The following is a 13,196-nucleotide window of genomic DNA, read 5'->3' as shown; positions in this document are numbered from 1 at the left end:
CTGATCAGGTTGGGCTTCATTCAGGGTACACAACTCCAGACCTCATCACAACTTAATCCAAATGTGGATCAAAAGAGCCAAGTTCCAGATATGAGGTGAGAGATTTCAGACTTATGGTATTAAGGAGCCCTGGTTCAACAGGAGTCAATCAGCATCAAAAGGAAAGCGCTCCAATGGTTGGAGTCATGCATTGTACAAGAGTTGATTGTAATTGTAAGCCCCAGCCCCAGACCATTGCTAGAATTCCTCAGGGTAGCATTCCGGACTCAAGCATCATCGCCTTATTCATCCTTTTGATCATCAGGGTAAGAATGAGGTGTTTGCCGTTAATTATACTCTGTTCAATTCCATTTGCAACTCAACAAATAAAGCAGTCCATCCGTACATGTGATACGATCTGGACAACATTGAGGAAGTATTAAGTAACGTTGGCACTGCACGTGTCACAGGCAATGACCATCTTCAGTAAAAGAGTTTAACCACCCAGTTTTGACACTGAATGGCATTACCATTGACACATTCCCCAACATCAACATACTGCTGGTCACTAATAGCCACCCCCATCCCCCAGAAATCCAGTAGGAGTAACATATTACTGTGGCTACATGAACAAGTCACTGATTTGCTCTCCTATAGTGATGACTTGCCTCCTTGCATTCCAGTCCTTTCCAACATCAACAGGCACAAGTCAGGAGTTTACAGATGACACAAAACATTGGTGGTGTTGTTGATAGTGAGGAGGGTAGTCTGAAGTTACAGAATAATATTCATTGGCTGGTGAGTTGAACAGGGTAGTGGCATATAGAATTTAATGATAAGTGTGAGGTGATGCATTTTGGGGGAGGGGGAGCTGGTCAATTAAGGGTAGGACATAGACCATAAATGACAACAAAGGGACCTTGAAGAGAGGGTTGTGAAGAAGGCATACTGGATGCTTGCCTTCATTAGACAGGGTATGGAGTATAGGAGTAGGGAGATGTTGATACAATTTTGTAAATCATTGCTCAGGCCTCACCTGGAATATAGTGGCAGTTCTAAACGCCACACTATAAGGAAGGTGTGGTTGAACTGGAGAGTGTGCAGAGGAGATTTACCAGGGTTTGGCCTGAAATGGGATGTTTCAGTTATGAGGAGAGACTGGATAGTTGGGTTTGATTTCCTTGGAGCAGAGGAGACTGAAGGAGACTTGATAGAGGTATATTCAAATTATGAGGTGTAGATGGGAAGAAACATATACTCATGGCAATGGTGTCCAAGACCACAGTACATAGGTTTAAGGTGAGGAGTAAACTATTTGGGGGGTTATGTGGAGAATATTTTCCATAGTGGTTGCAGTCTTGAACACTGCTTGAAAAGGTGGTGGAGACGAGTACTCTCATAACCTTTTAAGAAGTATCTGGATAAATATTTGAATCACCAAGGCAGAGTACTATGCCTGAAGTCATAGAATATGGAAACTAACCTTGAGGACTATAAAGGAACCAGAAGGGAATGAGAAGGGACTTAAGAGAGCTAGAAGAGGTCATGAAAAGACCTTGGCGAGTAGGATTAAAGAAAATCCCAAGGCATTCTACTTGTACATCGAGAGCAAGAGGATAACTCTGGAGAGAATAGGATGGCTCAAGGATAAAGGGGGGAACTTGGAGGTGAAGGATGTGTGCAAAATCCTAAATGAGTATTTTGTGTTTGTATTTACCAAGAAGGATGTAGAGGATAGTGAGATCAGAGTGGAGCATGCTAAGGTGCTAGGGCATTTTGAGATTGGGAAAGAAGTAGTGTTGGGTCTCTTAAAGAACCTTAAGTTGGAGAAGTCCCCAGAGCCTGATAGGATATACCCCAGGTTTTCAGAGATGAGATTGCTGGGGCCTTCACCAAGATCTTTATCTTCACTAGCCACAGGTGTGGTGCCAGTGGACTGGCGGGTAGCTAATGTTTTACTGTTCAAGAAAGGAAATGGGGATAATCCTGGAAATTATAGACAAGTGAGTCTTATGCCAGTGATAGGGAAACTAATGGAGAGAATTTATAGGGATAGGATTTATGAGTATTTGGAGAAGCATGGTCTAATTAGAGACAGTCAGCATGGCTTTGTGTGGGGCAGGTCATGTCTGAATATTCTGATTGAGTTTTTCGAGGAAGTGACAAAAGTGATTGATGAAAGTAGAGCTGTGGATGTTGTATAGATGGATTAGACAAAATCTCGCATGGTAGGCTCATCCAGATCCAGAAAATTTGGATGCATGAGATCCACAGTGCCTTGGCTGATTGGATTCAAAATTGCCTTTTGAATTGCCTTATTCTGGATGGAAGTTTGTGCCTAGTGGTGTTCTGCAGGGATCTGTTCTGGGACCTCTGTTTGCCATGTCCATAAATGATTTGGATGAAAATGTGGTAGGGTGGGTGAGTATGCATGCAGATGACATAGACTAGTGAAGTTCTGGATTGCATAGAAGATTGCCAAAGGATACTGGGGGATAAAGAATCAGTTGCAGTTACGGGCGAAGAAGTGACAGATGGCGTTTAATCCGGGCAAGTGTGAGGTCCTGCACTTTGAGATCCAACATGAAGGAAGAGTACACAGTTAATGGTAGGCTCCTTAACAATATTGACGAACACAGGAATCTTGGGGTCCAGGTACATGGCTCCCTAAAAGTGACCACACAGATTCATGGCATGCTTGCCATGAGTTCAAGTGCATTGAGTTCAAGTGCCAGGAAGTTATAGCTTTGAAACTCTGGTTCAGCCAGAGTTAGGAAGGATGGGGAGGGTGCAGCGAGGTTTATCAAGATGCTGCCTGGTTTGGAGGACATGTGCTATGAGGCGAGGTTGGACAAGCTGAGACTGTGTTCTCTGGAGTGGCAGAGGCTGAGGGGAGATTTGACAGAAATATATAAAATTATGCAAGGCATAGAGTAGACAGCCAGTATCTTTTCCCTAGGATTGAAATGTCTAGTATTAAAGGGCATGTATTTAAGGTGAGAGGGAAAGTACAAAGGAGATGTGTGAGGCAAGGGTTTTTTTTAAACAGTGGTGGGGCCTGGAATGTACTGCCAGGGGTGTAGTTGAGGCGGATGGCACAGGAGCATTTAAGAGACTCTTAGATAGGTGCATGAATATGCAGAGAATTGTAGTCAATGTGTGGGGAAGATGCGTTAGATTAAGTAGGATTCATTGGTTTAATTAGTCCAGCACGACACAGTGGGCCATAGGACATGTCTTGTCCTATGTTCTAATAGTTGTATTTACTTATTATTCAACTATATGCTGTTTATAAGAGCCTGGATACATTTTATTTAAACCTGGTTATTCATCATGTTTCAGAGATGCAAGATCTGTTCATCACCTGTTCATTCTTTCCTTAGTGTCAATATCTTTATCCCCTCCTGTATTCATTATCATTTGCCCTCTAATGGGACCTGCACATGCTTATGAAATATTTTGCTATTTTTTTCCTTGATTTTATCTGCCAATATTCTAAGCTGCACTTTCTATTGTTTTCTTAATTTCCTTTTTACATTCACCCCCTTCTCTGTTTGCATTAATCTAGACCTGTTCTTATGTATATCATATTTGTTCTAAAGTGCTTGAAATAAGCCTATAAAATGCATTTAAAATGAAATTAACAGCAGCAGCCAAGGTCCAGCATTTGATAATGGCCAGATGATTTCTCTAGGAATTGAAAGGTAATCCAACTGAAACATTAATTCTGTTTTTTTTCTCCACAGACACTGCATGACCTGCTTAGTTTCTCCAGCACTTCATAAATTTACTTCTGATTTCATTTGATTTCTTTAGCAATGTTGGTTGAGTGATGCATGTTAGCTTTGTCTTGTTATGAAATAATAAACTGCCTAAAAGTAATTTTTAAGTTAATCTATAATGCAATAATGTTACTCTCTTAAAGTCTTCACAATTTGGACAAATCTTTTGGAAAAGCTTCCTGTGTTTTACTTCTGGAGAATGTATGTCATGTGAAAGTTAAATATGGTGTGTTTTCAATTTGATCTGCTGCACTTGCTGATCACGTGGTCTGCTCTATTGCAGAGACAAAATGCAAACTGGTATCTATGTATTACCTCCATTTAGTCCACAAACAGGACCCCAGGTTTCCACTTGCCTGTCACTTTAATTTTCTACCTCACTCGCACTCTGACCTTTCTATCGTCAGGGTCTCCTACCCTGTGCCCATGAAGCCCAAAGTAAGTTTAAAGAACTACACCTTCCAACTTTTGGATCCAATGTTGAGTTCAAATGTTTTCAAATTTCTAGCATTTTTACTAAAGATTTCTAGGATTTTACTTGGCATCTTTAAGTAATGATTCTGGTTTATTCCATTCATACTTACATCAGATCTACCTTTTTGTTCAATATCCCAATGCCACCTTTTACCTTGCACAAATCCCTTTTTGTGGATTATTTGATTATTTCATACCTTCCATTTGCCATAGATCTTTTCTTTTGTTTATTTTATCTTTCTCGGTATCTTAAAACAGATTCGGCTATAACTTTATCTAATGAAAGTTCATTGACCTGAAATGTGTCTCCATAATGGATATGTCTTCTCCATGTTTTGGATGCAGAGGATGTGGGTGAGGTTCTGAATGAGTATTTCTCTTCAGTATTTACCCAGGAGAGGGACATGCAGGACACAGAAATTGGAACTGAGGGTGAAAACATTTTAGGGCATTTAAGTGGTCAAGGAGGAGGTAGTGTCAGGTTTCCTAAACAGTATTAAGGTGGATAAGTTCCTGGGGCCTGATGGGATATACCCCAGATTACTGAGGGAGGCGAGAAAGGAAATTGCTGGGGCCTTGACCAGTATCTTTATGTCCTCTTTGACCACGGGTGAGGTCCCGGATGACTAGCGAGTGGCTAATGTTATTCCTCCTTTTAAAAAAGGAACAAGGGAAAGTCCGGGGAACTTTAGACCGGTGAGTCTCACGTCAGTTGCAGGGAAATTGCTGGAGAAACTTCTGAGAGATAGGATATAGGAGCATTTGGAAGCCAATGAATTGATTAGGGAAACCCAGCATGGCTTTGTGCGGGGCAAGTCGTGTCTTACTAACCTGATTGAGTTTTTTGACCGGGTGATGAGAGATTGATGAAGGTAGAGCTGTGGATGTCATCTATATGGACTTCAGTAAGGCATCTGACAAGGTCCCACATAATCGGTTAATCAAGAAAGTTCGGAGACATGGGTTCAGTGGAGAATTGGCAGTGTGGATCCCGAACTGGTTTGCCTGTAGAAGACAAAGGGTGGTGGTTGAAGGGACTTATTCGGACTTATTAGTGGTGTTCCGCAGGGATCTGTGGTGGGACCTCTGCTGTTGGTGATGTACATAAATGACTTGGATGAGTACGTTGATGGGTGGGTTAGTAAGTTTGCAGACGATACCAAGATTGGTGGAGTTGTGAATAGTGTAGAAGACTGGCGACAGATACAGCGTGATTATGGATCATCTGCAGATATGGGCAGAGAAATGGCAGATGGAGTTTAACCTGGATAAATGTGAGGTGTTGCACCTTGGTAGGACTAATGTCAAGAGGCTGTACACTCTTAAGGGCAAGACCCTTAACAGTGCTGAAGAGCAGAGAGATCTTGGGGTGCAAGTCCATGGCTCATTGAAAGTGACTACATAGGTAGCCACCCGTGTGGTTAGGGTGGTTAAGAAGGCTTATGGAATGCTTGCATTTATTAAACAGGGTATTGAGTATAGGAGTCAAGAAGTTATGATGCATCTGTCGTCATCGTCGTGGCTATCCCTCGAGGTTGAGGATGATGGTTTTCATTCCGTCGATCTATTTATGGGCTCTCAAGAGGCTTATGAGTCCAATCTTGGCTCTGAAAATTAAGCCCACAGAGCGAAGACGCCTGTGTGTGTATTTGTTTAACATGTACTTGATGTTGCACTACAAAAAGCACATGATATTTCACAAATCAACCAACTGATTCCAATGGCATGGAAGCCATGATGATTGGAGCTGGTGGATTTGTTGCAGCCTTCATCCGCCTTCAGGGTCGTTGAGTTCGAAATAACTTCGTCTGCCTGTTCCACCGTTGAGGTCTTGGGTGAATTGTTCTTTGTCAGGGACCTCACCATCAACCTTACCGCCACGGGTGACCCTACCAGAAGCATAGCTCCAGACAGCATCGTTCTCAGGATCTCAGGACCACACAAGCTTCTCTGCCACGACAAGGTGACAATCCATGGAGAAGGATGCATCTGTATACAACTCTGGTTAGGCAGCATTTAGAGTATTGTGTGCAATTCTGGTCACCTCACTATTGGAAGGATGTCAAGGCTTTAGAGAGGGTGCGGAGGAGGTTTATAGGATGCTGCCTGGATTAGAGGGCATGGACAATAGGGAGAGGCTGGACAAACTTGGGCTCTTTTCTCTGGAGCAGCGGAGGCTGTTCTGTTGGAACAGGTAGCAGGTGATCTGTTGGAAGTGTATAAAATTATGAGGGCATAGATAGGGTGGAGAAGCAATATTTTTTTTTCCATTATTGAGCGATCCAATACCAGAGAGCATGCATTTAAGGTGAGAAGGGGATAGGTTCAGAACAGATGCGAGGGGTACTTTTTTCACAGAGAGTGGTGGATGCCTGGAATGCGTTGCCTGATAGGGTGCTGGAGGCAAATTCATTGGGGGCTTCTAAGAGGGGCTTGTTTGTTGACACAACATTGTGGGCTGAAGGGCCTGTTCTGTACTGTTCTATGTTCTCTATAAATCCTGCCTGTTGAGTACTTACTGCATTTTCTGGTTTTGTTTAACCCTAAAATTTCTGGTAGCTTTAGGGAATTCTGCAATCCTTTCATTTGCTGCTTACCAACTTGCAACTTGCCCATTTCTGCTTTGTATCATTTAAAAGATCCCATAGATCATTGGCAGTTTTTTCTTGATGCTAATTGTCAATTTTGTGAAAGTTGCAGAAGTGTCAAAAGTTCAAACTAAATTGCAAAGAGCTTTTTTTGACATTTAGTGTTTTCTGGGCATATTTTGATCTTTCTGATTGATTTATCTTGTAACCTTTTTTTTGCGTTAACAATTTCTTTATCCATCTGTATGCCACCTTGGTGTCTAGTAATGAATGAGAAGCCACATTTAAAATGTTTGACTAAGAAAATGCATCCAGCAGGTGTTTCCTCAACTGGCCAGGACACAAATGGATTTTGATTTTGTTGTCAGGGCTTGGCTATGTTTCACACTTTTGCTGTTGGAGTCAAATAGGTGATAGCTCAAGCTACTCCAAAAAAAAATCCAGCAAATGATCTGTTATATTGAAAATGCTGCACTGCAAGATGCTAAACAGTGTAACTCTTCAAACAACTATATTAAGAGCAGGAGACTTTCTCTTGCATCTCGGTCAACATTTGTTTCTCAACCATTATAATCTGGTCACTTACAGAATTATAGGATTTTGTCATAACTTGGGCAAATTGCATAAAATGTAAACCTCCTTGAGGATTGAACACAGGACTTAGGTCCTTCGGCCCACAGTTGTGCCAAACTAATTAAACACCTAACTAAACTAATCCCTTCTGCCTACACAATGTCGTCATCCCTCTTCTCTGCATGTTCATGTGTCTGTCCAAGAGCCTTTTAAACATGTCTATCATATTTGCCTCCACCACCACCATTCCAGGCAACCACCAGTCTGTGCTTTTTAAAAAAAATCTTGCCCTGCACATCCCCTTTGAACTTATCCCCTCTCACCTTAAATCTCACCTTTAGTATTAGAGAGCTGCTAGAATTTAATTTCAATGGTAGAGTTCAGCAATTTTTTTAAAAAAATCATCTACCTGAACAGGATTCTCACCATCTGGTCATTGGGAATTTGTTTTTGGATATCTTATTATAATTAAAGTAACGCTGTTGTATACCATTATTAAGTAAAGGATGCATCTGCCTCGTAATGCGAAGCTATAATGTCTGTAACTGAGTCTAGCCTTAGTGAGAATTTAATAGTTTATAATTTAGTTGCTTAATACATTCTACCTTTAGATCAAAAGAATGGAAAGCAATAATTTTAGGACACTTGTATTTTTTCTAAACACTTTTGTGATTTTTAAAGTGTGATGAACATACTCAAAATAAGAAAGTCAATTACTTTATTATTTATCTATCATAATTAATCTATTTTGTTGTTTTCATTTCTAGAGATGAGGAAGAAGTTTGATTCAGGGGAAGATCCTCTGGATCCAGAAAATCAACAGGGTGGAGGTGGTCATCACTTTCATAGATCGTGGAATCAGTGGCAAGGATTCAATCCTTTTGGCTCAGGAGGACCCTTTAATTTCAAATTTCATTTTAACTAAGTCTCGAGTATTGGCTGCTCATTTCTAGAAAAAGACTCAAAGAAAAAGGAATGTTGAATGTGATGCCAGAAACCCAGTCTTCAAACTTACAGTGTAATCCTTTTGTTCAGCCAAAAATGTCCAGCATATAGTATTTTACACAGATATTTACACTCTTAAGAGTTTTGAAATATTTTCCTGAAAAATAATGAAAAGCAATGTACACATTTAATAAAGACAATTGCCTTATAAATCTGATCTAACTGAAAACAATTTATTCTCTCATGAATATTTTCTTATGTATAGGTGGTGTGAAAATTCTTGGTTTCTTAAGCATCGTTACAAAGTGTCCATGAAGTATGTGATTAAATGGCAATAGTACCATCATTATCTTTATAACTGGGCCAAGGACTATTTGAATAAAGTCCTTTTTGATAGGATGAAGGTGGGTAGTGACTTGCAATGTTACATGTTTGACCTCATTGCTTTGCATACTGTGGAAATTCTTCAGAATCACAGAAATAGAACTTGCACTTTTTAAATCAGAATAGTATTCTGTTTAAAGACCTAAAAACCTTTTTTATATGCACTTAAGAGTTCATTCATTATTTGATCTAATTGATCCACTTAAGTGAGGATATTGAAATGTTTTCACTCTTATAAGAGGCAAAGAGAGGATTATTCACCATTAGTAAATCGTGTTTGGTTGGATCCTCATCACAATTTTGGTAGATATCTGGGAATTTTAATATTTGAAGTGATGCTTGTATCATAAACATTGTTTTCATCAGTTTTAAAACCAATATACTTGCTACAGATAATGCCTTCATCTTCAGATTACTCAAAATAGAGAAGAGACTTTCAAAACTGCTTATCTACAATTAACTACAAAAGTTTGGAAAATTATAGCTTGGCTGGCAAATTATTTGCGTGCCTTAATTGTGACTGTTCCATAACTTCCCAATTCCATATTCTGTAAATGTTTGTTGATGGAGTTATGATTTCTCTTTAAACCAGCCACCTCCATTTTTAACATTTGGGGAAGTGCAGCACTCTATTTAAATGTTCTATTATATAATTTTAAAACTTCTGGCAACATGAACATAATCCACAAATCACCCCACAGAACTGTTTTCTATCCATGTTATACATTAGCAGACTTAAGATTTGAAATTACGGATGTCTACTTTTTTGATCAATTAAGAGTGTTGAATTTGGAAAATATTCTAATGCATTCTTTGTACTGAGGATATTTTTGATGCTGGATTCTGTGAGAGATTTGCAAGAAAGACATCTCTTGTATACCTTATTTGGGACAGAATCTTATAGTCATTGTATCTGAAAAGTTTCTCCTAAGGGATCTTGGAACATTGAACATGTAACATCTTCAATTCCTTGTGCCTGGAAAAAATTCCATGCATTCTTTATGTATTGCACATATTCTTGTTTCTAACCATTTCAAAACATGGTCTTTTAGGCTTGTTTTGATGCCTCATGTCAGATATAAAATGGATTTAAAATTTATTCAAGATCACAGAAAGAACTTAATGCAACAAAAATGTAAATTTTACTGGCAGAATTTGCTTTGCGGGTGTTGGGATGATTTCCCCCCTGGTTCCTCCTGGATTCTGAGATCTTTGGATGCCATTATAACAAAGTTCTAGATGGATTGTTCAATCTTTCAATTTATGTTAGTAGTGAATGAGTTTACTCATTGCCAATGCATAAAGTGGTTATTATGTCATATAGCTCATTGAAAAGTTTGATTAAAGATTAATGTAGATTTTTATTCCTCCATGTGTCCATGTGGTTATTTTTATTTTAGTGCCCTGTGGTAATATGCACTCCATCTGACAGCTTGATAAAAGACTTAACAAAAATTGTCTATGCAGATTTTAAATAGCCACATTAGTCACACATGGGTTGTAACATTGAATACTAAATGGTAGTTTCAACTTGAAGGGATGAAGGGGTACAAGGAACAGATGGAAATGATAAAATCTGCTCTGCAAATTTATCTTGTAGCCACTATCATTGTTTAATGTCAAGAGACTGTACCTAAATGATTTAAGTTTTGTTCCATTAGAAGATAAAACATTGATGGTATCACATTCATATGGTGATAAAATTGTTACCTACATTATTTTTCCTAAGGATTCACAATTAAGATGATTTTAACCAGTTTTGAAACAGAATTGAGCATTGAGACTTGTAAATCATATAACATTCAAAAAAATTTTGTACAGTTACATTAATGTAAAACTTTTCAGCAAAGGATATTGGTGTATAGATGAGGAACTTAAAATAGAATTACAGTAAAAATAACCCATGTGATTTTTGCACTTATGTATTGAAATGTTTGTTGCAGTTTGTTGTAAAATTTGGGGACTATGTTCTTGGTGTCAGTTTTGTAAATAAAAATATCAGTTATGGTGAATTTGTTCAGAACCTTCAATCACTAGGATAACATTTTAGATCATCATTACATATTGTTGGAAATACATAGTTGAAGTAATCTTCGTTCCATGAAGATTATGAAAATTGAAATGAAAACTGACCAATTTTATGAATCCATACTCTCAGCATACTGGGTGCAATCACTACTTTCAGGGAAATACATAATTGTACCCCTTGGATCAACAATCCCCATGAGCCCTGCTTTTCATTGTGTATGTCCTTCTGTGGTTTAACTTCCCAAAATGCATCATTTCACACCTTAAATGCCATCTGCCATTCATTTGCCCACTTTCCCAGTAGATCTAGATCCTGTTGTAAACTTGAATAACTTTCTTCACTGACCACCATACCACCATTTTACCACTTTTGGTGTCATCTGCAAATTTAGTAATAGTGCCACCCACATTTTCATCCAAGTAGTTTTATTTACATACACAGGGAACCCAGCACTGATCCCTGTGGAGTACCACTGGTCACAGGCCTCTAATCTGGAAAAACACTTCACCTCCACCCTCTGACTCCTTCCACCAAGTAAACTTTGTATCCAATTGGCTAGCTCACCCTGGATCCCCTGTGATGAACTTGCCAAACCAGCCTACCATGCAAGACCTTGTCAAAAGCCTTGCTCAAGTCCATGTAGATAATGTCTGCCATCCTGCCCTCATCAATGCTCTTTATAGAAAGTGGCAATGGAATGAATTGATGCACTCTTCACTGGAAACAATGATTTAACTGATTTGGAAGTTTTGTGACACCATTGGCTCTAACTTCTCACGGTTAAGATGTAGAAACAAATAAGTGTTAACAAATGATTCAGCACCATGAAATGCATAAAATAAAGTAGTTTACAACAAGTTGCTGCAAAGTTTTATTGTAGAAAGTGGCAATAGAATGAATTCATTGCACTCTCCATTAGAAACACTGATTATTCAACCAATTTCCAAGATTTGTGATGCCATCAGCTCGAACTTCTCAGGGTCAAGTTGTACAATCAAATTAATGCCACCAAACGATTCAGCAGCACCATGAAATACATAAAATAAAGTAGTTTCCAACAAGTTACCAAAGAGTTTCATTGTTCAAAGCGGCAATGGAATGAATCTGTGCTGTCCAGTATGGAAAAAACTGATCTAGCCAATTTGGAAGTTTTGTGATTCCATTGGCTCTAACCTCTCAGGGTCAAGCTGCACAATCAAATTAATGTTACCACACGTTTCAGGACCATAAAGTACATAAAGTGATGTTGTGTGCAACAAGTTACAGGCAGTTTTATTGTAGAAAGTGGCAATGGAATTAATTGATGCAGTCTCTGTTGGAACACTGATTTAATCAGTTTGGAAGTTTCGTGATTCCATTTGTTGAATCTTCTCAGGGTTAAGTTGCAGAAGCAAATAAATGTTACCAAATGATTTGCAAAATGAATTACATAAAATAGTTTACAAATAGTTGCCACAATGTTTTATTGTAGAAAGTGGGAAAGGAATGAGTTCATGCATTCTCTGTTGGAAACACTGATCCAGCCAAATTGAAAGTGTTGCATTTCCTTGGATCTAATTTATCAGGGTTAAGTTGTAGAAACAAATAAATGTTACAAAACGATTCAACACCATGAAATGCATAAAATAATTGGTTTCCCACAAGTTACCACAAAGTTTACTTGTAGAATGTGGCAGTGGAATGCATTGATGTACAATCCTTTGGAAACATTGTTTAAGCCACTTTGGAAGTTTTGTGATACCTTTGTCTCTAATTTCTCAGTGTCAAGTTGTACATACAAATTAATGTTATGAAATGATTCAGCACCAGGAAATACATACAATAAACTAGTTTACAATAGGTTACCAAAGAATTGTATTATTGAAAGTGGCAATCACATGAATTCATGCTGTCTCTGTTAGGAAATCTGATTTGGCCAATTTGGAAGCTTTGTGATTCCATTAAACTCTAACTTCTGAAGGTCAAGTGGTACAATCAAATTAATGTTACCAAACGAATCAGCACCATGCAGTACATAAAGTAAGGTGGTTTACAACAATTTACCAAAAAGTTTTATTGTGGAAATTGGCAATGGAGTGAATACATGTGGTCTCGGTTGGAAACACTGATAATTGCCAATGAGGAAGATTTGTGATTCCATTGGCTCTCAGTTCTCAGCATTAATTTGTAGAAACAAGTAAGTGTTGCCAAACGATTCAACATCATGAAATACTTAAAATAAAGCTGTTTCCAACAAGTCACTGCAATGTTTTATTGTAGTAAGTGGCAATGGAATGAATTGATGCACTCTCAATTGGAAACACTGATTCAGCCAGTTTGGAAGTTCTGTGATGCTATTGTCTGTAACTTCTCGGGGTCAAGTTGTACAATCAAATTAATGTTTCCAAATGGCTTAGCACCATAAAATACACAAAATAAAGTTGATTACAACAAGTTACCACA

The 13,196-nt window shown here is 38.6% G+C and overlaps 1 protein-coding gene across 1 annotated transcript in view; it reads left to right on the top strand.

The window, feature by feature from the left end:
* LOC127575809 (dnaJ homolog subfamily C member 3-like) overlaps positions 1-10,088 on the top strand; it is a 131,600-nt gene extending 121,512 nt beyond the window's left edge. The window contains 1 exon segment of the mRNA XM_052025930.1: positions 8,164-10,088. Coding sequence (XP_051881890.1) covers positions 8,164-8,321 — 158 coding nt within the window. The 3' untranslated portion in view covers positions 8,322-10,088.
* Positions 10,089-13,196: the final 3,108 nt, after the last annotated feature.

This window comes from Pristis pectinata, chromosome 11 (assembly GCF_009764475.1).
Source record: "Pristis pectinata isolate sPriPec2 chromosome 11, sPriPec2.1.pri, whole genome shotgun sequence".
NCBI lineage: Eukaryota > Metazoa > Chordata > Chondrichthyes > Rhinopristiformes > Pristidae > Pristis > Pristis pectinata.
Note: the sequence above shows the minus strand (reverse complement) of the source record. Positions and strands in the feature narration are given on the sequence as shown.